General features: G+C 42.1%; 1 protein-coding gene across 9 annotated transcripts; it reads left to right on the plus strand.

Moving 5' to 3' along the window:
- Positions 1–269: 269 nt before the first annotated feature.
- On the plus strand, positions 270–24,446 carry nin (ninein (GSK3B interacting protein)). 9 transcript variants are annotated; one of them, XM_085767257.1, is made up of 29 exons: positions 275–705; positions 4,645–4,857; positions 5,835–5,928; positions 6,979–7,142; positions 9,408–9,453; positions 9,537–9,712; positions 10,014–10,160; positions 10,294–10,461; positions 10,629–10,765; positions 10,921–11,061; positions 11,488–11,662; positions 11,893–12,003; positions 12,103–12,192; positions 12,363–12,498; positions 12,623–12,744; positions 12,868–13,991; positions 14,356–16,740; positions 17,079–17,171; positions 17,267–17,336; positions 17,434–17,601; positions 17,689–17,805; positions 18,005–18,118; positions 18,223–18,369; positions 18,710–18,889; positions 18,990–19,124; positions 19,243–19,344; positions 19,475–19,567; positions 22,610–22,723; positions 23,423–24,446. In XM_085767257.1, the coding sequence occupies exons 2-29, from the start codon at positions 4,666–4,668 to the stop codon at positions 23,636–23,638; spliced, it is 6,957 nt and encodes a 2,318-aa protein (XP_085623383.1). In that variant the 5' UTR covers positions 275–705; positions 4,645–4,665; the 3' UTR covers positions 23,639–24,446. The 9 variants fall into 9 exon arrangements, with proteins under 9 accessions (XP_085623390.1, XP_085623383.1, XP_085623382.1 ...); XM_085767256.1 differs by lacking the exon at positions 275–705 and adding an exon at positions 4,343–4,461; XM_085767258.1 differs by lacking the exon at positions 275–705 and adding an exon at positions 4,343–4,461 and having other exon boundaries at positions 18,301–18,369.
- The last annotated feature ends 1,155 nt before the right edge of the window (positions 24,447–25,601 follow it).

A 25,601-nucleotide genomic window follows, 5' to 3' on the forward strand; every position in this document is an offset into this window, starting at 1 on the left:
GGGCCCGACCTAACAGAACTCACATACTCAATTTTATATTAGGCTATAAAGTGAAAATGAAAAGCAAAAATGACCATTAAAGCCAACATTGTATATCTTATCATATCAACAATGTATGTTTTTTGTTTGTTGTTGTTTTGCATTGTGCAGCTGTTCTCTCTATGCTTTTAAAGTTACAAGTTACTCAGCAGTCACATGATATAATAATACAATGAAATAACAAGAAGAAAGTAGGCAGGGAAGTTTTGTATTAACCCCGGTGTGAGCTGGGTCCACAGGGGGCCGGGCTGTGACCAGTCAGGCGGTCGCAGCTCTCCCGGTCACCGCCCCTTCCTCTTCCAGCCGCTTTTCAAAATCCGCTATCGGTGGAGGAGGAGAAGGAGAGGAGGCGGAGGATGCATCCGAGGACACAAAGCGGCTCTCACAACCTGAGGAAACAACACTCTCTCTGCTGCTGAGGTGGAAATAACGTGTCTCTAACCAGCCTCACTCAAGTCAAATTACTTGCAACTGCCCTCGGTTTCTTTTTGTTTTGTTTTTTACGCGCGGAGGCTCTTTTACCTGCAGCGGGGAACCACCACGCGCCAACGAACGGGAGAAATGTTGTAAAACAAAAAACAAAAAAAAGTTTGTTTGGCACCTCGCGGATTATCAACACGTTTTCAACTGTGGAAAAAAGGAAATAAGCCAAGTTCGGAGACTCCGGTGAGTGTTTTTTTTTTTCTTAAATAAATAGTCGTTTTACTGGGTGCATCCTCCTTTATTTTTTTTTTCTACCGTTTTTAACCAAAGATGTTGCTATGGAGTCGGTTAACGGTAATTCCAGATTCGACTGCTCGCGACCAACCCAGCAACACACCGTTAAATTCCTCCACGCCGCCGGAGGACATTAAATTAGCTCGGTTAGCAGCAGCAGCAGCAGCAGCACAGCCCCGGTGAATATCCCCTCTGATTCGTTAAGCTACATAAACTACTTCACAGCTGGCTAATGCTATTAAACCCGCTCATAACTGACTCCGTGAGCTTCAGGCTCGGTCAGTGAGTCAGTGGAGCAGAGCGGTGTAATTTCTAAGATGACCGTTAACAGTGTAAACATTAAGAAACTGGTAAGAAAAAAAAAAACTATTCACGTTTTCTTGTCATTTTCGACCCATTTTCTCTGATTTAAACGTAACTTTTTTTTTTGTAACTGTAGAGTCTCTGACGCTGATAAAGTTTGTAAGAAAACTGACTAAGATGATGGTTCATTTTGAACTAAAACACCGGATACATTAGTTTTCACATCCTGAAGTAAGACACCATGGTGGACATCATGACTGTGCAGTAGCTACTGTGAAAATGATCATCCAACCAGGATTTATTGATCGGGAAATGAGTCATTTGAGACTCTATTGCCTCCCAGCTTCTGTGGTCTATAGGCTACATCATACAGTTTTCATTCAGTCTGACCAAACTTAATGTTTTTTGATTTACAAATCAATTTATTCCCTTACTCAGATAACCATTGGCTGCCACTGCCAGTAATGCAACTGCAACATTTCCTGGTGTTTCATATGCAAACAAAAAACATACATACAAAAAGAACTAACATAGCATATGAATTCAAAACAAGACATATAATGCATTTGAAAATAATGTTGCTTATGTGCATATTCCCATAAATTGATGTAAGGAGATGTTAAAGGTAGAGTCTGTAGGATCAAAATAGACTTTTAAAGAAATCCTGCTTCATCATCACCCATGGGTTTCTACTCATGTGTGGTAGTGACTGTGTCTGCAGAGCTCCTGCCGTAGAGCTGCCTGCATTTTGATGTTTTGGTGTAGTCGGGACGTTTCTGAGCAAGGAGTTGGTGTGTTTTGTCCAGCCAATGACAGAGCACAGGTGAAGTTGGGTGTATGGTGCAGCGGGCCTGCATAAAACATAGCAACTGGATGCCATCAAGTCAGGAGAAATGGTGGATACATACAGTAAAGAACAGGAAATGCAGTCTGGGTGAGGCGCTGGCACTGGCTCGGAGTAGGATGGCCGCCACCATGAGCACAGAAGCCTATAGGGCGCGGGCCGGCTCCACCTGGACCTGAGGGTGCAGCGCCTCAGAGTCTCTTCATCATTACACCACAAACCCAAACAGCATCTAAAGTAAAATGACACCTCACATCAAATTACTACAGTACCAATCATGGTTAGTCATTAATGTTAGGGTTGTTGTTTGATGTGGGTGGGAGCAGTGATTTTCAGGTAATTGCTGGGATTATTTTCATTAGGCTAATTTTTATGGACAGTGATTAGTGATAGCATATAATGATGGTAAATCACCAAATCAGACCACACTGTCCATGGTGACATCTTCAGTTTTGTTTTGTATGACTACTTATCTGTTTCTCAGAAGATGCTTTCAAGTCATTGAATATCATGATCCATTAAATTCTATCAAAATAGTTGCCCTCTAATTCCTCTTGGAGAAAGTATTGATTAATGTACTCTCAGTCCTATAAATAGCCTACAGGGAGCATCTTTGTTCCATAGTTGATCTGAAGTATCAGTGTTTCAGCAGGCTGATGGTGCAGAGGGAAAGTTTTGAAATCTTCACTTTTCTCCTTGACACCTGCTGGCGATAATTAATAATTATCCGTCACGTTAGTACTAGTGAATGCTGGAAGGGTGTGAGGATTAACCTCCTTCTTGTGACCTGGACGGGCCTGATTCTCTGGCCTCAGCAGCTGTCGACCCACGGCCACCGCCAACCACTGTGACTGGGCTGAGCAGGAGGGCTACTGGGATAATTGGCTCAGGCGGCTGCTGCTTGCAGGAAGCAAACTATCTCACTGTGACAACATGAGCAAAGAGCATGGAGACAATCTGATTTAGTGAAAAGCCTGAAACGTGTCCAGGACGGATCTGTTCTGCATTTTTATTGATTATGTCCTGATAATGTTGGGTTTTTTTTTTTTTGCACACTTGCAAAAGCTTTGGACAAGTTTCCATCCTGCTGAACCGGGGTCTTCTCTCATTTCATAAGCTGCTCAAATGTGCAGATGCAGAATACTGATTTGGTTTTTGTGGACAGCCTATTGTCTGGGGTGAATGGGTACCCCAAGTCTGGGTGGGTGTGGGGGACACCTGGCCGAGCGCTTGATGATCTCCTGCGAGAGCAGCTGGAAAAGCAGCGGGGTCAGGCGGGTGCTCTTTGTGTAGACATATAGGCTCAGAATGGGAATTTCAACTCATTAAATATAGCTGTATACTCTAATTTTAAAGATAGGTCTAGGCAGAGCATTTATGCAATGTTTCTGTTAAAGGTGAGCAGAAAATATAGGAATTACCATGAAAAGCATTTATAGTAAAGCACATAAAAGTTTTCAAGGACAGCATTTAAAATTGAAGAAAAAGAAAAGGGTTTCATAATTAGTTGAAATCAAGAAACTAAAATAACACTATTGGGTGCCAAATATTCCCAGCACTTCCATATTGTGTATTAATGTTTTTATTAAAGGAATTGTTCAACTCCGTGGCAAACATATCAAAAGCGTAAAAATAGAAGTAGATGAATGCTATATATATTCTGTTCAGCTCTTTGCTGCTATTTGCAGTCATGAGTTCGGACTTCCCCTAAGCTTCAGGTGGCTGATCTGGGCTGTTCTGTCTATTAGTTATGTCATTGCTAAAGGCCGTTACACCATTTAATGTTTTATTGACCCATGATGACCTCTCACATTCGTCTCTCATACCACCAAGATTTATTGTTTGTGTTTCTGTTATTGTCTTGTGAGAAATGTCGTTTCATTGTTGTGTCCAGCTCTAGATTTCAGTTTGGGGCCGTTTGCCTCCTCCTCTTTGTCTCCTCACTTACTGAAATGATGCATCCCAATAAAAACAACAAAAACTTTCTCCCTCTGTAACTGATGCTACCAGCCAGTAATTATTGGCACAAAGCTCTGGTGTAACCATCTCAATTAGTCCCAGGCTGCTTGTTCCACTTGGTTCACTGCCACTATGTTGCCTTTGTCCCGGTCTTTAAAATTAGTTGTAGTAGTGTGTAGCTCGTAATATTGTTTTTTATCATTACGAACTTACAAAATAATGGTTTTTATTTTACAAAAAAAAAAAAAAAAAAATCAAATATCCTTTTGTAGGTTTTTCTATATTATTCATTGACAGTATTTATTAAAAAAGCAGAAATGTGTCAAAAAGCTGTATCTTCCTGTCATATTATGACAGTGTCATGTACTCCTGGTGGAGTGCTGCTTATTATTGAGAGAGTCATGGTCAGTGTCAGACTTGTTTGACTTGGTTGTGCCTATCAATTCACCTGATTGTCTAATCACTGTAATTGGATTAGCCAAAGCCTTCGCCACAAATGACGCTGGCGCAGTGTGTTGGTGGCTCAGTCGCTCAGCAACACTCAGATGAAGGTGCTGTTAGGAACTCATCCTGTTGAGATAGATGTTTCCACCCTGTTTGTGAGTATTTTTGATAAACTGTAAATGTAGAATGAAGAGATTTTGATATCTTTGTGACTTTAGTGACCTTTTAAATTTGTATTGTTTGTGTTGAAACTGTGAAGGTGAATTCTAACTAATGCTGCGGCTAAAATGCAATGGAAAGAGGTTACAAAACAGGCATTTTCCTTCTGTGTGTTTCAGGGCAGGGTGCTGTCCTGTGGGATGGATGACGCCCAAGAGCAGGACCACTACGAGGAGCGCCTGAAAGAAGTTTTTAACAGTTTCGACAACAGCGGCTGCGGCTCTCTGTGCCCAGAGGAACTCTCTGACCTCTGCCTGTCACTACACCTGGACGATGCCACACCGGCTCTTCTCAATATACTGCTGCAAAACCAGGACCGCCTCACTGCCAGGGTGAGTTTACTGCGCTGAAACAGTATGTCTTTTGTATTTGTGTGGTGTGTGTGAGTGCACCAATCGGCGCAAATCTCTCAGGAAATTTGTATTTGAGAGACAAATTGTCTCTTTTTCTGAGCTGTGGCCTTTTGGCTTCACTGTGCATCAGGTTTTCCTTTGATTTAGGCAGATGCCGGTGAGCCACTCCACTTTTCGGGGCTTTGTGTCTCGAGCCTTTTTGGTGCTTTGTTAGTCGTCTTGTTGAGGAGAAAATTGTGCCCCTGTCAGCCCTCGTCCCAGGTGTCTGTTGTCAGGACAACCAAGCCGACTAATCACCATTCACAGATGCATATGTTTGAGGGTACTCCATGTGAAGATGTATGAAATAGCAAGGACACTGGTCAGATGTGTATAATTGGACCTCAAATTAAACACGTTGTATAAAATGCAGTGTACATCCAGCAGCACACGGTTTTTAATCTGCGAGAAGAAAGATGAGATGAACTGCACGACCTGCCTTGCTCCACACTTTTTGCATCAAGTTTTGTTTGACTATAAGCGTGTGCACAGACAGATGGCTATTGTCTTGCATGGGCGGGTGCGTGTGTGGGGCGGGGTAAATGTTAGCAGAGGGGGCAGTGAACTGATTGCCTACCCACGGCATCCAACAATAAAGTCAAAAACGAAGAAGAAACCCCCACCTAAAGCTGCCAGCCGCCAGCCTCCGAAAGCACAATACTCAGGGTTAGCAGCTGTTGATTCTTGAAGTGTGACCTCGCTGCTCCAGCTCTGACGAACCCTCCTCCACCCAGACATCCAGGGACGCCCAGCCTCCATCCAACACACAGGGAATTACACTCAGTCTTAGGAATTTCAAGAACTTCTGCTTGTTTTTACTTTGCGTATAAAGCATAGTTTGCATTTTCATACAATGAAGCCTCACTTTTATTTGAGACAATACATTAATGCATAATCTGTTTTGATGTTTGTTGCAGGTTGACTTTGACCAATTCAAAAATGCACTGATTCGGGTTTTGTCATCAACCATCGAACCACCTCAAGAGGAACAGGAGACCTTGCAAAAACCAGGTGAAGTCCAGATTGAAAGTGTTTTGAAGACAAATGGAAAAACCAAGTGTTTTATTGTCAGTATCAGTTTGATATTGAACTTCAGGGAAACCTTATCCCTTTTCCGAGTCATGCAAGCGGAGAAGGTGACTCTGTAAGCTAAATAAGTGGAACAGCCCCCATGCTGATTCAGCTGTAAATCTACATACAGAGGCACAGAGCCAAAAGCATTGGACCTAAAGCCAATTAGCTGACAATTTAACTGTGCACGGCGTCACGATTTGACCACAGACATGGCTTGTTACTTTATCAGTGTAGCTAACATAGCAAGGGCTTATATACTAATCTGTTTCTCAGAAGATGCTTTCAAGTCATTGAATATCATGATCAATCTTTTTGTGTAAATGACCAAGATACTTGGAGATAATGCGAAGTCTGACTCATCATGTCAAAGTTGATAATTGTCAGTGTCAAGTTCCCTGGAAACCATTGTTGACATGTAGTTTCTGTTTCATGCAAACAAATAGGAACATGTGGGTGTAAAAGATTCTGTAGTTACCACATTTTGAGAAGTTGCTACTTTTAGAGAAGCAGCTGATGAAGGTTGAACAAGTATTAGTCATAGTACTTTTTTTTTCTTGTGTCAAACAGAGTGTCACCATTTCTTTTTTAAAAAGCATTGAAATGTGGTTTCTTCTGAGGTTTAGCTTGGGTGTGTTTTGAAAAAAAAAGGAGCCTCAAGTAGCTCAATCTCTCAAACTTTTATTTTTTTATTGGTTAATTGTAATTGAACTCATGTTCTGCTGCCTCTTTATGCCAATAGAAATTATTGCTATATACTCAAAGGAAGCGCTGCATAGAAGGACATATTGTCTCTACTGTTTGGTTGTTTAGCTGCTATGACTGTGAAACAGGTTGTAAACTCTATTCTTATGAGTTATTAATAAGGTTGTAAGTGTCTAAAACGTAACTGCAGAATAATTATTTAAACATGTTATCAGTGAACCACATATTTGTTTGCGTGCAGGTGTCACATGACTTGACAAATTTCTTGTCATTCTTTCCCCTCAGAGTCTCCAGAGATCCAACCAAAGTTTGTGAAGGGCAGTAAACGTTACGGTCGACGCTCTACGCCGGAGTTAATAGAGCCTATTTCTGACTTCTCTGAAGTTACCAATGCAAACCCAGTGGAGGGAGAGGACAACTATGAGTCGGCTGTTCCCAGGAAGCGTGAGGTAAAAGCCTTAGACTGATGTCCTGAGTTTTTCCCAGCACCGTTCTGAACCTCCAGACACTCGGATGCCGTTCTTATCACCCTGTCCTTGCATGTACTGATTTCTCTGCAGCCGCAGACTGACGGGAGGCGTTATTCTTAGCTAATCTGCTTAGTGGCATGCAAGGCAGATCCTGAAAAGTAATATAGACACTCCAACACAGGATTCACAGAGCTCTGTTTATTGCATAACAATGCAGCACTGTCTGTAAATAAGACTGTGAGCATAATTAGAGTTTAATAAGCCTTGGGTAATCAAGATGTACCCGCAATGTTTATGTAGTGTCACGCAGCGCTGTCAGTTTAGTGCTTCATGATGAGATTCTGTATGTGTCGAGTGTCGTTGAACTATGCCCTGAGTGTATGTGCTGGCGGTGGTGTGGTGGACAAGGCAACAGCACATTGATGTTTACGTCATGTCCAGACAGATCAGAGTTTACGGCAGATAAAAAGAGCGGCCGGCACATGTTGTAGAGTTTCTTGTCGTCAGTATCTGCACTGGTGTCCTACATTTTCTTTAAAATTAATTGACTTTAGATGCCTCCTAAAGTCCCCACAGGATGGCCGTGGCTTCAATGCAACAGGTTTTGTTGTGACAGAATTTATTTGGCATTAGTTCAGAGTCGTAGCCATGCACAGCTGAAGTCTCTGCATGGTTCCTCTGGTTGATCTTCTAGATCCTTTTCTTGGATAATCCTGCTCTCACTGCTGACATACTATAGGGTAGTTTGACATAAGGATGATCAGTCGCCTAACGCGTCGCGTAACTTCTCAAGAAAAAGTATCAGCAGCTTCTGAAATGTGGAGATTAGTTGTTTCCCTCTGTTTTTTATATTTACTTTCAAGTTGAATATCTGGGTTTTGAACTCAATTGTTTAATAAATCATTGAAATAATGGTTATATGCAGCCCTATGTTAGTTTTTACTATATATATATATATATTATATACAGCCTAGGTCAGGATAAGAATTACAGCTCATTTTTCGTACTAATGCCAGGTTGAAGTGCAAAGTGTGTAATAACAGGAGAAGTCTCCAACTGATACCAAAGATATAGTGACAGCCAGTTAGGCTACGATGTGGATGAATGTTTTAATATTGTGCGTGTTGTCTGTGACTCCACCCCAGATGCCTCCCGGCGCCAAGACAAACTCTATTTGAGACATTGAACTGAAGCGTGTCTTGGTATTGACTAATCTAGGTTGCAACAATGCTACAATGTCCGGCCTCGGGGACCAGCAGATGGGGCTGGGTCAGGGGTGCTCTGCCACAGAGACTGCAGGCTTGGTGCTCAGGGAGGAGGAGGGAGTTTGGCCGTGACAGAGGAACAATGAGCCCCACTACCCCCACCCCCCTTCTGGATGCCTATACACCATGCATCAAAACGCCACTCGCAGAATCCCATCTGTTCTTCATTCCCTCACTGTTTGCTTCCCAAACAATAGATGGCCGCGCTGAGGCTGGTTTGGAGAGCAGTGGGTCACACCCAGAGAAACCCTCCTTTTTCTTTTTTCTTTCTTTTTTTTTGCATTTTGAAAAACACAAAAACTGGAGTTTTATACTTCTTTATTCTCAGCCTCCAAAAAATACAATTTTCCAAAATAACAGAACAATCTCACCTTAAAGCCCTTTAAAATCTTATTTCATGATCACATTGCATGATTTTCATCAGTAAGTTCTTCAGCTGACATTTGAGATGATACAATCTTCATTTTCTAAGATTACGATCTTCATTTTCAAAGATTACTAAATCTTGTGTGTCTAATGACTAAATAAATTTGTTTTTAATTCTAGCCCAGTATTTTCTATGCTGCACATTGGCACGAAGTGTCTGAAAAGGGGCCAATAAAGAAAAGTGTGTCTGTCCATTGCATATTCTTCATTGTTCCCACCATTGTCACCGCCATTCCTGATTTCCCACTGACCCTCCCAGAGGACCCGTGCCATCACAAAAGCTCTCTTGTGTCTTTTTGTGAGACACCCAGCCCCCCTCTCGCACCGACTCAGCCTTTGCCTAATTTAAAAACATGTTTGAACTCATAAACAGCTGATTGTCACATGAGAAAATCAGGCCTGTGGGATATGTTGATGTGGTAAATTTTGGCACAAATGTGTATCTGTATTTTGATTGTTCAAAACTGCAGGAGAGAACTTGTTAACCTAAAAAAAGGGGGACTGTTTAGGCTCTTTGTGATATTAATTTCAGTGCCTTTTTGTGTCTTAACAGCGCTGGAATGCTCTCGAATCAAGCACAGAGGAGTACGAGGCAGAAGGTACGTCCTCACTTTTAGAAGATTTCCTTCACACCGTCGATGTCCATCACAAAATGATCACAGCCTCTCAATCTTGTGTGTAGGTCAGATGCATCTCTGGAACCCCGATGAGCCGAGCACACCTCGAGGATCCATCGGTCCGCTGTCGGCCCATTTAGAGGAGAGGCTGCGCGAAGCCTGCGAGGAGTTGGCCATACCCTGGGACAGATGTGCTAGTCACACTGAACTACTCACTCTCTGTGAACATCTGGGCCTGGAGGTTTGTTGGAGTCTAAATTAAGAAACTCTTGATTGCATATTTTCTTATGGCGGAAATATAGTTGTTTTAGTTTTTCCCTGGATAAAAGAAAAGTCCAATTATGAACTTGTTTTCAGTACAGTTGTCAATTACTGACTGATTGCTACAGCCTAACGTAACTTTAATTTCAGGTTTAATAACTTTCAAATCACCATGAGGCAATCAAATTATTAAAATCACTGACTCAAACACATTTACAGTATAAAGCAACTTCCTGGTCCCTCCAGGAAATATTGTGACTTAAAGAATTGTTACTTTTCAGATGAGCAGTGACATGCTTGCGAGTCTGACTGGCGATGAAGAGATAAACGTTCAGGAGTTCGTATACAGGGTTGTAAACCACAACAAACCCCCCACACCGTCCGCCTCCACACCGTACAGACAGCTCAAACGACTTCACTCCACTCAGGTATGTTAGTTGGCTGAGCTGTTTGTTATTTGTTTTAGCATCACGAAAAATTGTTGCACAAATTCCAAGATAGGAAAAAGTTACCTGGAGTTAGATTTAAGCTAAATTGTGTTGTTTTTTTCCCCCCGTGCAGCCCTTCGATGAGGGGGGCCGTAGGATTGCCACCCCCTCCGTTCTGACCAGCACCATTGGCATGCGTCTCTTCTCCACCCTCGATGACGGCACCGGTTTCACTCCAGTTGAATACGTCCTGGATGCCTGGATAGACGAAGGCATTGAAAACAGCACTGAGATCTTGCAGGTGCGGCAATATACCTAGTCTAATTATAACTGGCCATTATTGGTTATTCTTCATTAGCATTGGAAAGAAATGTCAAAAGATTTTATTTATTCTGCAATGTGATCAGTAAAAAGAATTACTGAAATATTCTCCAAGCAGATAAATGCATGTTTGTTTGTTTTTTTCAGGCTTTAAATTTCGACCTAGATGGCAAACTGAGTCTCAATGATCTCACCATCGCACTAGAAAACGAGCTGCTCGTCACTAAGAACGGGATTCACCAAGCGGCACTGGCGAGCTTCAAAGCTGAGATCAGACATCTCATGTGAGTATGAGTCACCACTGTAATGCGGCTCATTCAGAACGTAATACTCTTTGTTTATATTTAGTAAGTACATCTCCAATTATTAAAGATTAGAATGAAAAAAAATTAGTAATATTCCTATGCCTGTTTTTTGGGGGTTTTTTTTGTCCCGTCAGAGAGCGTGTAGACAAGGAACTCAGGGAGAAGGAGAAAATCCAATCTGACCTGGAAAAAGCTGAGAAGTCGAAATCTCAGCTCGCTGCCGAGGTGGATGAGCATCATTCTGCGATTGAGCACACGAACACCCTCAAGATCAGGTAACAATTAATCTCCTGTCTGTGCTCCTGAATAAATGTGTGGATCTGTTTCTTATATATTTAATTGTGCCTCTGTTTTATTCTCTGTCTGTCTGCCCTCCCTCATCTGGGCCTCATTACTGAGGTGGATTTTAAGGATTAAAATGCTGAAGGATTATAACTGTCAACTTTATTCGTCCAGTCCCTTTACAGAGACTGCAGTTGATCTTAATTAGTTTTATAAATTATCATTTGACAGTATTCCCATAAAAAGGATTTAGGTGGACACTTATTGTTTGTTATATTTAATTTCCTGACAAAAATAAAATGGCATTTGTGAATGTAGGCAGAATTATAGTATTGTCACTGTGCTTTCTGTCTGGACTGTTGTACTATTAGATATCCAAGCCTTAACGTTCAGTATTCTCTGTGGATAAATGTTTACAGGAAGCTTGAGCAGGAGCACAAAGAGAGGCTAGCAGCAGTCCGATCAGAGCTGATGAAGGAGATGGACCAGATCCAGCAGCAGGCGGGCCTGCAGCGAGAGGAACTGGAGGCAGAGATCGAGAAGATCAGGGAGGATGAATCTTTTCTCAGGGAACACCTCTCCATTTCTATGAAGGTAACAGAAGGATTTCATGATTAACTGGTGATGTTTGTATTTTTAGTACGTCTGTTTGCTCCCGTATTATTTATTAGTGCGCAAGGTACTCAGTCGGCAAATGGTTTCAGCTCAATTTCTTGTCATGGTTTCACTTCTGTCGGTACACGGGGATACATTATCATCTGCTTATCCGAACAGATATACCAAATGATTTATGTCAACATATGTTGTTATTCCGTGTCCTCTAGGAAAACAGACGTCTTGAAGTGGAGCTGCTGGACAACACCGAGAAACTAGTAGAGGCACAGAGTCAAATTGCAAAACTCCAGACAAGTATGGACAACGTAATGAAAGAAAAGGTACCCCATCATTCTGCAGCTATGCATTTCATTTACCTTTTTCTTTTTTTTCTGAATCTTTGTTGATCTTTGTCTATGTATGTATCTCATTTCCTGTAGTTCGGAGACTTGGACCCTGGCAGTGCAGACTTCTTTCTCCAGGAGGAACGTATCAAACAGCTGCGCAGTGGCTATGAAGCTCAGTGCAGGGTAATGTTTTCTTTTTCTTTGGCTGTCTGTGCAGACATGGTGACAGCCATGTTATGTTTGCTGTTCAAACTGGGTTTTAGATTAACTGAAAAATCAACGTTCGTGAAAAAAGATAGAATTATTATCTTTGTTCATTAATAACACAGTATTATTTTGTTTTTTATTTCTAGGAGCTGCAGGATCGTATTGATGAGCTACAGTCAGAGCTGCAGGAGTTTCACAGTCTCGGTCGAGTTCTTCAGCCCTGCCATAAACCTCTCTCTGAAGAGCTGGAAAGCAAAAGCCCTGGTATGGAGTCTGATCCAGGTAGGCTGCATGAATACTAACACTGCATATACTTCAAATAAAATCTCCAGGGAACCCCTTGCACTAACTACATTTCATGAAACAAGGATATTTTGCATTAAACGTGTCATTTGACCTTTTGCAGGCATCGGCTCAGAAGAGGTTCAACCATTCAGCATGAGCCTGGAGGCTGAGATGATGCTGGAGCAGCTCAAGGAGCAACACCTGCAGGAAATGGAGGAATTGCGAAACCAACTGGAGAGCAAGGTAAATGTAGATACCATATATTTCACATTTAACAAATATCTGAATTCTGTAATCAAAAAAGGATAAACGTATCAATGCAATATTGTCGCTAACAATTCCTCTACTTTTTTTCTGTTGCTACAGATCTGTGAATTTGATAAGATGGTGGAAAAGCAGAGGGCGACCCATGAAGGCCAGAAGACTGCCTTGGCTCTCCAGTTCCAGCAGGAGGTCCAGGCTCTGAGGGAGGAGATGGCCAGCGCTCACACACAGGCGGAGGAGCTCCAGAGCCAGCTAGAGCAGGCGGAGCTGGAGCGGAGCTGCCTGGAGGAGAAGCAGGCCGAGGAGAGAGAAGAGCTCAAAAACCTGCAAGAGGAGGAAGTGGGAAGCCTCAGACAACAGCTGCTGGAGGCCCACACTTACGCCGTGGACCTGGAGGATCAGCTGAAGACCGCCGAGGGACAACAGGCCGAGACGGATGAAAACCTTCACGCTGAGATGGAGGAACTGAAAAAACAACATGCCGATGAGATTAAGAAACTAGAGGAGGAGCATGTCGGACTCTCTGAAGCCAGACTGGAAGAGGAGAGAGCTAGGCTTCAGGAAGAAAAGGCTGAGATGGAGAAGAGCTTGGTGGAGGAGTACGAGAGGGAGAAGGAACTGTTGCAACAAAACCATGAGGCTGAATTGGAAGCTAAAGTAGAGGAGGCAAGGCTGAGGTTCGAGGAGGAGCGGGATGAGATTGTGCAGGGACTCACAGAGCAGTGGGAGAAAGAGAGGGCTCAGCTGGATGAGCAGAACAACGAGTCTCTGCAGGTGTTGCTGGAGGAAGAGATGTTGAAACTGGTCAAGGAACAAGAGGAGAAGGAGAGCAAGCTCAGAGAGGAGTGGGAGAGCGAACAAGCTGAGCTTCAGGAGCGTCACGAAGAAGCGTTACTCGAAAGAATACTTCAGGAGAGATCGCAGTTACAAGAGCAGTTTGAGCAGAGGGAGAAAAAGATGAAGGAAGAGTGGGAACAGGAGAGACTGCAGCTGGAGGAGGATTATGAAGGGATGCTCCAGGACAGGTTGAATGAGGAGAGGGAGAAGCTCGAGACTGAGAAAGAGGAGGAGGAGAAGAGGTTAGAGAATTTAATGGCAGAAGAGAAGGCTCGTCTGGAGGAGAGCCACCGAGAGGCCGTGAAGGAGCTGACGGCAAAGCACACGGAGGAGAGGGACGCACTGAGCAGCCTGCTGGACAAGCTACGAGACGACATCGCTCAGGAGAGGTAAGACATTTTATTCTCTATTTTATATATCAAAGAAACATCTAAAAGTGAAATTTGTTTGCTTTATTGTCACATGACATTACATGAGACAGTTGATCTTTCTCACAGGTGTATGGTAAATATGAAGCTAGTTAACATACAGACTTGAAACAGTTTGTTATGTCCTGATGCAAATTAATGAGTGACAACCTGCAGCTGAACACAAGTTCTCTACTTAACACATGATATCTTATCAATAAACATAGATACAACAAGATATACGATGACTTTATTTCTTCTGGATGGTATTGCTAAAATGTGTTCATAATAATACTGTTACTGTAACAAGACTGTTGCTGTAACATCACTGAATAACCATGCACAGGAGGGAGATCGAGGTCAGCTTCAGCCAAAGAATCAAAGAAGTGGAGGATCGTTTCTCAGGTGATCAAGAGTCTGTTGCGGTGCGTTTCCAGGCCGATGTTTTGAAACTCGAGCAGCACTACCAAAGCGAGCTGAAGGCAATTTCCGAAAGCCACGTCGAGCAGAAGCTCCACTGGGAGGCGCAGTTACAGACGGCTCTGGAGGCTGCTGAAGAGCAAAGAAGAATAATGGAGGAGACCATGGAGCAGGAAAGAGAGAACCTGAATCAGCAGTGGACAGAAAAACAACATGAGCTTGGAAGTATACACAAGGAAGAACTGGACGAACTGAGGACAAAGAACAAGCAGCTGCAGAACGAACTGGACGACTTCATCAGCGCAGCCCAGACTAAAGAGATAGAGCTCAGTAAGCAGCTGAACGACCTCCATAACCGTCTTCAGGAGAGCCTGCAAACCAAAGACGAGCTTCTGGCTCAGTCTGAGAACAGAGCTCTTCATGCTGAGCTGCTGCTAAATCAAACGGTGGAGGATTTTAAACAGGAGAGGGCAGAACACCTGAGCAACCTGGCAGATCTCGAGGCGAAACACACCGAGATGCAGGTACTTTCTGAGAGGCAGATCATGGAGAGGATTGAGCTGTTAACAGAGCGAGACGATTTGAAGATGAAGATCGAGGAGCTGGAGACGCTGCTTAAACAGGCGGCAGTCGACTTTGATCTTGAGAGGAGCGAGTTACAGGAACACATTTCCAGTCTTGATGAGAAGTTGAAAGATAATCTTGATGAAAATGACAGAGAAGAGCTTGTAGCAGAGAGAGATCTGCTTTTAGAGAGAATTAAAGAGCTAGAGACGGAACTCAGTCAGGTTTTGGCCTCAATAGAAAATACCGAGAAAGAAGAAACAGAGGAATCCGATGACTTGAATGCACCGACAGAGGAGGAGGAGCAAAACGCAGAGGAATGTGTTTCATTGAATGGTGAGGAAGAGGAAACAAGTTTGGCACCTGAAATCTGCATCAGTGAAAGTGAAAACAATGATCATGAATGTGACCAAGAGGGCTCTGCCTCCAATGATGATGAAGATGATGGCAGAGAGGAAGACGATCAAACTGCAGAGACTGAGGACAACACTGAAGACGCCGGTGATCTTGGTGAGGGATGTGAAAACAATGCTGGTGCTGTTTCCGACTGCCAAACTGGAGAATCGTTCCCCGAAGAAGCCGAAAAAGAGGACGACCCTCATGTCAGCTGCTGTTCCCCAGAAACCGGGCTCTGCGACGAAGAATCAAACTTGAACGATGTTGAAAACAAAAACGAATCTGCGGTCTCATCGCCGGAGGAGCTTGAAGGTGTGGACGCTGATGAGGATGCAGCAGATGGTGAGAACAAAGCAGCTCTTGAATCATGTGAGGAGGAGTTCAAACCTCAAGCTGCACCAGCTCTCGACTCTAGAGGCCTTTCCCATGAAGACGAGCCATGTCATGAGACTGTGGTTGAACCGTCAGTGCTGGAGGAGACGGGAGACCCTGGTGAAGTAGCTCTGGAGGATATTGAGGTTAATTGTTTAGCAAATAACTCTAACCACCATAAAGAGGAAACTGAATTAGATTCCGACTCAGACTGTGAACATTTAACCACCAAAATAAAGGACGATTGTCTGGAGCACCTGGATGAACCTGATGTGCGTGAGGAGCAGGACGGCGCTCTCCTTAAACTGCAGTCTTTGTACAACACGGCCGCAGAGGAGAATGTCCTCCTGCATGAGAAGATTTCTCTGCTTCAACAGAAGACGGAAATACTGGAGAATCTTCTGGCTCACAACAGTGAAAAGATCAAAGCTGGCCACGAGGTGTTGGAGGAAAACTACAGCCTCAAAGTCAGAATGATACTGTTAATGGAGCACGTCAGAGAGCTAGAGATCAAGGCCTTAAAGATGACAGATCTTCAGATTCGGTACGAAGATTGCTTGTGTGAAAATACCAAACTGAAGGACCAGAACAGTGAACTTGAAAAGAGGCTCTGGAGCCTCGAGAGCAGGATGGACACTTTCAATGATTTCAAAGATCAGCAGATTTCCCTCGTGGACGAGATCAGCAGGATGAGGGAAGAAAACACCAAGCTGTCGGAGCTGTTTGGCGAGCTGGAGAGGCAGGACGAACTCCTCTCAGCCGTGCATCCAGACTCGGGGCGAACCGAGAGCCCCGCAGAGGAGGAGGAGGAGGAGGAGCTTCAGGATCTGACCACTCAGATGCAGCTCACGGCTCGGGCGGTGAGTGATCTCGAGGACTGCTGCGTGGAGTTTGAGAAGCAGAACAGCCAACTGCGCCGAGCCGTCTCAGAGCTCCAGGACAAGTCGCAGACATTAAACCAAACAACACAGGCCCATAGGTAACGTGGAGAGAAACTAGGACCCCGTCCTCCCATGTCTCCTGTGGCGTCTCGTTGTCCCAGCTCTTTGGTGCTTTGATGTTTTTAGGAGCAATCCAGTTGTTGTTCCCAAGCACAACAATAGTGCTGTTGTTGTTGGTCCCTACCTCTTTGCTCCTAAACCCTTGTGTGATGCAACAGATCTTGACTTGTGCTGCTTTGAACCTTGTAGATCACCAGTAGAAAAGCAAAAAAAATGTGTTTTAATGACGTTTGGCTTTTGATTAACATGTAGCAACGCATTTCTTGCTTTGATGTTTTCTAATCACGTCTTCTGTGGATTTTCTGACTTTGTGTAGATCTGAGGCCGGTCGTCTTGCAGAAGAAAACCTCGTCCTCAAGCAAAAGATCGCTGCTTTGAAGGAGGAGGACTTGAAAGAGGCTGAGTTGATGTAAGAAAAAATATATATATTATTTTCAATTACCCATCTCAGTGCGTCATTTGCTGTCATGTAAACTGACATTTTCTTCAATAATTAAATCTAAGGCAAACTTTGGAGCACTTGAAAAAAGAGAAGAGTACGGCTCAAAAGGCAGCAGAAAATCTCCGGAAGCAGGTACTTTACATGTAACTTGATCAATTAAGTTTGTTAAACAGTTTGCTGCTCATTCAGAAGGAGGTCATGAAGTTATAATTTATTTCCTCCGCTGCAGATTTCAGAGTTGCGCTTGCAGAGTCAGCAGCTGGAGGACGAGAACGGGATGCTGTCAGAGAAAAATGCCCAAAATATTGCTGATATGGAGAATCTACGAGAGCAGCTCGTGGAGCTGATGAAAGAAAACGAGAGGAGGGAGGCGTTTCCCGCCGAGGAGAAAAACAAGGTAAACAGTGTTTAAAGATTGATGGTCGTCATGGCGCTGCTGTGTTGTGTTGTGGTGAGTAGTTAATCAGTGGCTGTTTTGTGTTAGCTGGCAGCTTGTGTGTCTGCTCTGGAGGCAGAGCTGACCAAGGCTCTGGACGACACCGCACAGCTGGAGGAGAGGAACATCCAGCTGTCACAGCAGCTGTCTGAACTCAAAGAGAAGGTGAGAAATGACTGTTAATTGGATTTCACATCAATCCCCATCACAGCACAGCAGACACAAGGAATAAGTATTAATGGCATGTGATTCATAAGATATTCCACTGAATCTAAGTTAAAATTCACCCAAACACCGGTGCTGATGAAGGTACAAGAAGAAACTCCTGTAATAGACTGAGCTGCGGTGGTCTTCTTGTTTTAAGGCGGCCAAGTTGGACTCTATGGAGAATCAGTTCACCAATCTGGTGGAGGAGCGGAAGAGTGTGGATGTGGAGTCTCAAGGCCTCCGCAACCAGCTGGTGAAAGCTCAGGAGAAGGTGAGGAGTTATTGTAGCCACAGAACAGAAGTTATGTCCTTATCAAACTTTACAAATGTCCAATATTATAACCTGAGTTACTGAGTTTCCTTTTCCCACTGTAGGTCAAGACGGTGGATGACACTCTTCACGCTGTGAACCATCAAAGTTCTCGTCTAAAGACGGACGTTCGTGTTTTGCAGAAGGAGCGGGAGTCCCTCAAACATGAAGTTGCAGTCCTGCACAAACAGCTGCAGAACGCCAATGATAAAGTAAGAGGTTTCTCATCTTTGTCATTTAACACACTCGATTACAAATCCAACTGGCTGTTCCCGTCCAAAAACAATTCCAATACCTAATACATTGCTGATAGAGATTTCTAATGCATATATTTTATTACACTCATTGAATTCATATTTTGTTTGCTGTGACCGAATATATTTGTAATATTATTTTGTTTTTAAAGGTCCAGTGTGTAATAATTGGCAAGATTTATTTGCAAAATCTGAATATATTACCCATGAATATATGTATTTGTATAAGTGTATAATCGCTATCAAATCAAATTTGTTTGGTTCAGCAGACTTGACCCTGTGCCTTTGTTTATCACAGAACCATGTTTTAGAGATGGCCTTGCACTCCAGTGGTCTGCAGAGTCAGAGCAAGAAGCTGTACAGGGATGAGATGTCTCGGCTCATCGGACAAGAGCAGCATCTGCTGAAGCAGGAAAACGAGAGGCTCCAGGCACAAGTGTGCAACATCGAAGGAGACCTCATGCAGTCCAGAGAGAAGGTGAGCTGAGCCGAGCCCTGCGGTAAACTCAGATTAATCTTAAAGACCTGCATGCGTCTCTCCCTGTCACTAAACTGCAAGCCATCGTTTTCTGCTGCAGGTCCGTCAGCTCGATGCCACCATCGTGTCTCTGAAGCAGCACAAACAGCAAGATCAGTCGTCCCTGGTGACGGCCCTGGAGCAGGAGAACTCCTCCCTGAAGCAGGAGCTCCAGGCACAGAAGGAACTGACCAAGGTAAAAAAAACAAAACAAACGGTTGTAAATCTAACCAGTTCACCTTTTGATGCGTTCCTGATCAATTATTTTTCCTAAACATGTTGACCATGTGCCGTCCTGTGTACACTGGTTTCAGGACTGTGAAGCAGGACAAGGACGCACACAGCTGGAGAGCCTTCAGCAAGAAAACGAGGCGCTCAAGACACAAATGGCTCGACTGTCCACACAGCTGCTTGAGGTACATCATCATGATACCAAATGTTTGCCCTCTTCTCTTCTTAAATTTCTATTATTTTAATGGAAGTTAATCTTGAACATGTAGCTATTGAGTTTATGTTCCCTGACTCACGGTTCATGACTTCATTCAGTCCTTCCAGGCTCAGTTTGTTGGACTTCTGCCTCCGTCCCCTCGCCGGGTGCCCAGAGGACAGCATCGAGGCGAAGATCCAGACAACATGCAGGTACAGTACAACCTCAACCTTCCCTGATAGCAGACCTGGGCAAATATACCTGAGTATATTTGACCAATGTCAGACAAAATGACTGAGCTACAGCTAGAACCGTTCCCTTGTTGCAGGGTTTGGTATTATATTCATTATCAGCCATTTTTCTGTCGCTGCCATTCTTTTCTTTTGTCACATCATGATTATTTGTTTTCATAATAATCATGAGTTCATCATCAAATCCCATAAGAGGGAAAACTATGAGCTACATCTCAGGTTGGACATGTTATTGGGATATAATGGGAAATAAAATAGAAATACACACACGCTTTTTTTCTGTCACTTTGGTGTAAAAAGTGTGTCCACACAAATAAATCACTTAATTCAGGTGCTGAAAATGTTTTCTATATTATTTTATTTGCTTTGAGGGTTACTAAATGTAAAGAAAAACATAAACGTAAATTATTACTGCATAACTTTAAAAGCAAAAGTTTTCCAAACACCTGAGCTGAGTGTCATTTAGTTGTGTTAATCCTCATTTTTATTTTTCATTTCCTTATTTTGTTTGAACACTGTGTGGTTTGTTTTGGTGTCTTCATCTCCTTATGTGGTGTGGGTAGTGTTTGTTTTTTGGGTTTGGTATTTAGTTTGTAGTGCGTGTGTGTGTCTTCTTTTTCTTTATTTAATTTGCCATCTCGGGACTGAAACCGTGTCAGTGGTGTGATCCTCTGGGTGTGGTCCTGGTGACTGTTCTACATTTGTCACCTCATGCTCGTCAAACCCCCCTCTCTCTCTCGTTCTCTCTCTCTCTCTTTTCAACTGGTAGATGTAGCTCGCCCCCTTTTTATCTCTATATGGATTCATCCCACTGATGGTGTCACTGAAGCCCATTGACCTATTTCTTGTGTCATTTCACAAGGTTACATGAATGTAGTGGAAGGAATTGGGCTCCCAGTTAATACAATCATAGTGTATACTATACATTCACCCAGTTAACTTCAACCCACTACATCCAGCAGCACAATATATCAACCTCATAAAACTTTTAACAACTATGATCTTACAGAAGATGTTTGATCCGCTGTAGTTATTTTTGTTAGGGGAAGAAAGCTGAGCATTAGTTAATTATTAAATGCTTGATTCGTCATTTATAAAGCAAATTATTTATTTATTGCTTAACTAACGCTTAATAGTGTGTAGTTATTATACAGTCTTCCCAAACAAACTGGCATAAATATTTGGTATAAATGTATAGTATACACTACTGTAATATGAAGTGGGATCTCAAATGTGTGTAGGTGCTGATTGCTGATTTACTGATTGCCGACTGGCCGACTCACCTCTTAGTTCACCACATCATCAGTGAACATCAGTTATTAATTAAAATTATTTGAGTTAATCTGTGGAGACCTGAAGTGGTCAGTATTAAATGAACAAATAAGAAATACTTGAAATATGAATAAACACAGACAAAATATTGAAAAATAATTCACAATTTCATGGTTGTCGATTTTGTCTGTATTGTCATGATTTCATTTTGAAATCCCATAAGCCATCATCTTTATTTATTCATCACACCCCACCTGTTATAAGTGAGCCACGCTGTGTAGGTGTTTAGGTTTAGAGGAGCGGGCAGAGCTCTGGTGAAGTGTACCTACCTGCCTTTTTCTCTCCAGGGGCCGATGGTGGAGCAGCGGGCGGCTCACGCAGACAGCTACCGGCGGATCGGTGGATTGTAACACCAGCGCCTTTTTCCTGCTTCTCTACTTTTCTTCTCTTTTTTTTTTACCTCCAAGACTGCTCCTTTTCATATTCTGCTCTTCCTCTGCTTTGTTTGGAGCAAAGATCCGACTCTAAAGCACATAATAACGCCGTCCTTATAGGAGATTGAACAAATGTGGTGCCTGATTTCAAAGGGCATGAATGTGTAATTGTATTTTCCCGCTGCTAGGTGGCAGGAAAACACAGAAAAGACTTCCCGGTGTTTTCCCCATGGGATTAAAATGACATTCCCATTGAGAAGTTCGACATATATACGGACTACAATGTTGTATCTTGACACTTTTTAATCTTGACTACAGGGTGTTTTTTCTGGGAATGTACTTGTACCATTTTACTATTGTTTAAAGACAGGGTATACAGATAAATCTTTCCTCAGAGGCTAAAAATCTTGTTTGCCTTATGATCATCAAGGAGTGTTATCGTTGAGGCGGGGTTAGTGCCTGACAGCCTTCTGAGCCTTTTCTAACAATCAAGCGTTTTCAGCCTGTTGTTGTTGTCAGGTGATGTTACTCCTCTGTGTCCTCCTGTCTCAGTTATCTAGAGATTTCTTAACAAAGGTACCAAGTTTTCACTGTTCGTCTCTTCTCGTTTATGCCTGTATTTCTAATTTGACACTAAACTTGGATGAATGTTTCTTCAAGCTACCTGTCCACGTTAATGTTTGTGTTCTGGGTCTGTTTTGTGTTGCTGCTGCACAACCAAAGTGAATCACTACTTTCTGGGTTTTGTTTCAAACATGTCGCACCACCACTATTTACTTTTGAATGTTTATCTGGTATTTATTTATAGAAATTCCACGTGAGCCAAATCATTGTTTATCCCCAGTAGTGGGTCATCAGTATAATGTGTCATATCTATTACTGTCTATCTGTGTTTTGATTTTGAGTCAGGTAGTGAGTCTTTTTTCTTTTTTCTTTTTTTGCACCATGTATCGACTCGTGTATTTTATTTGTTTTATTTATTTTAGTAGAATCATGTTCGGGTTTATTTTATTTATGCATTAAATTATTTTTTGTAGAGGTATCCGGAATACATGGCATAATTTTATACCTATTTATATTTTATTTATTTTTTCAGTGTGTTGTCCTCTCCTGTAGAAATGTACTAGACTTCATTTAATGCAGAAACTGAGAGAAAATAAAGCACCTAGCTCACAAGAATTTGGTCTGTATGTTGTTTCTGACTACACCAGCTCAAAGGCCAAGGTAATTCAACTTTCATTACCATTTTCTTGCATTTGCAGCTGTTTGATGGTATCATTCATTGTCTTGTCACCAGGATGACAGGAAGAGGAAGATGCAGAATATGGAGGAACGCATGAAGGAAATTGAACTGTCGCTGCACAACATCAAGCTGCTGCTCAGAGAGAAGGTTGCTCAGCTGAACGATCAGGTCAGTCCAAAAAGCTCTTATCCATCGGACCTAAATTTAATGATTTTTCTATAAACAGTTTTTAATCATTTTCAAAACTACTTCAATCATGGAACTGTTTTCTCGTAGAAGACACAACAGGTATCAGAGTCATGGTGGAAAACGACAAACCAAATCTCGAATCTCCTGAGACGATTAACACATCAAAATCATCCTCATCAAATATGTAGACTAGTCAAAAAAAACCTGAAACCTAGAGAAATTATCAGAATATTTCACAAGGAGAAAAAAGTTGAACTTTTGCGTTCCCTTATGTTTGAGTTTGTTTTCGATCAGCAACACTTCAGAAAAAGAACAAAACAACACAACACATCCATCCAAAAGAAAGGGTACATAATGCTGACCAAAACAATTAAGGCCTTTATGTAATAAAAATGCTTGCAAGGAAACCCTTCATTTTTGTTATCTAAGATTTACAACTAATGTGCTACATCCTAAATTGGATAATTTAAAGTTGGAAGTGAATAATTCAGTACTGAAAGTTTTTAAATGATTGTAGATGCATCTTCTATAGCGGACACACTGGTATGTTGCAACAAGCTGACACTAGTTGATAATACCTGTCTGACTGTTTTTCGTTCGGCAACATGATATTATATACTGTATTACCAATGGATTTCATCAAAGCCTTTGTCATCTCATTTCTCTGACTTTTTCCAGATTCGCAAGAATGGCCGAGCAGACGTGGTGATCAAAGACCTGTACGCTGAGAGAGCCCAGCTGCTGGAGGCTCTGGAGGTCACCGACCAGCGGCACAAAATTGCGGAGAAGAAGAACTACCTGCTGGAGGAGAAGATCTCCAGCCTCAACAAGATCGTGCGGGACCTGAACCCATCAGCCCTTCCCTCGTTACCTTACCACTACAAATGCTCATAATCCATCACTAAAGCACCTGGAGGTACTCGGGATGTTAACAGCACTCCAAAGTCGACTGTAAACTGCACTGTTTATTTACTAAACCTTTTTTCCTGTCTTCAAAAACATTTAATTTAATATTGAACACTCCTTTAACGCAAACCAAATGGATGAGAAAAGGGTGTTGTTCCATGTCCACTGACATGTTTTAGCCTAAATTTTTACTATTTTAATTTTATTCTCAGCAATAATTGTGTTGGACCTATGAAGACCTGAATGTGAAGGTTGTACTGTAAAGAAAACGTGATATTTTAGTTATTTATAATTAACGTTTTCAAAGCAGCAAGTGATGCAAGTAAGAGTAAATATTTTACCATGAAGCTTTCTCAAAAGAGAAAAGCGATACTGACGTGCACTCGTTATACAAGTGTTCTTTTGTCTGTGTTGTCAAAGAGATTAATTGTGTTGATCTGTCACGAGCCCTTATGTAAAGAAGAAGCAGAAACCTGTCTGTCAGTGTAATCATATAAACCGAAAAGTCAAATAGTCTAAATAATCTGGGGACCTTTTAATAGTATTTGCTTTCATGTTACATGTTCACTTTTAAATATCTGCCAAGTGGAAATACCTGCTTATTTATATGTGAATATAATGTTATGACCTGTTGCAATATGTAAAGCTGTACTGAAAGACTGTGCCATGATGAATGCGCGTGTGTGTGTGAGCAAATGAAGGATGTTGTCTTTGAAATTGCTGCAGACTAAAGCACTAAAGTTGAAGACAGGGTAAAGTTTTGTGTTTTCAGCAATAAATGAAACACATAAACTGAGTTTGCTGAGTTTGATTTTTGTTTTGGATGAATTTGTCTGTGCTACTGTTTAGAGCAAATCCTCTCTATTAGAGCTGTTTAGAGCAAATTTGTGAACTTCATGGAGTATAAAGTATGTTTTGTTCATGTAAAATGTATTGTTTCAGGTGAGATGCATACATTAGTCTTTTAGTTGTTGTTTGTTTTTTAGATATCTTTAGCGATGAACTGTGCATTAAGTATACAGTATATTACCTAGAACCTTATAAAGGAGCTCCACTTAATGAACCTGTGTTCATATTAAACCAATAATATATTTGCACAGCACAATGAATGTGCAATTTAGGTTTGGGTACTTTTAATAGATTTGTATTTAATGACATTTTGAATTCAGGTCTATTTTCAATTGAATGCTTCCACTTCTACCCATTAGATCGAAGTGTTACAATCACTATTTAATCCCCGCTGTTTAATTAATGTCATATTTCGGGACAACAAATCTATTTATAGCTGCTTTTAGCGTTCAGTAATGTGTGGTGGCTGTATTGATGGATGAGCAGTGACGCCGATTTGTCAACATTATGCAGAAGGTGAGTTTGCCGATGGGCAGGACCGTGGAGTTATGCTGCGTTCGAGACAACGCGGAACCCGGGATTTTTCAAACCTCCTACTTGGAAAAAGGGCAATCAGACAGACGCCACCTCATATCGGAGCCCCGACTCGGGAAAGTCAGAGAAAAAAAGTAATATAACCCGACTTCTCCGATAATCAGTTGTCTGACGTCACACAACAACGTTATGAATATAATATATTTATTTATGGTTACACACCTAACCTACCTACCTACCGATGTTGTGGAACACTGTAAAGTCGTGTTTATTCCTCTTCGATTTTAAACGAACTGTTCCATTATTTTTAAATAGGCCTACTTTTTTTGTTTTGTTTTTACTGTTTTTATGCCCTTTGTAACGTTTTAATGCCTATCGTGAAGAACTTGTGCAAATGTCAAAATTGTCCCGGGTCCGCCAGGTTTTTGGTTATTGGCGTGATGCGTCTCGAACGCTTTGAAATCGGAAATCTGAGTTTTTTTTAACTGGGAAATAACTAAGTAACAATAATACTAATTTAAAATATATATATTTAGGCTATACCGCGCTTTTACTGAAATACTGGGGG

Source organism: Trachurus japonicus, chromosome 22 (assembly GCF_045865225.1).
Source record: "Trachurus japonicus isolate A0001 chromosome 22, Traja_1.0".
NCBI lineage: Eukaryota > Metazoa > Chordata > Actinopteri > Carangiformes > Carangidae > Trachurus > Trachurus japonicus.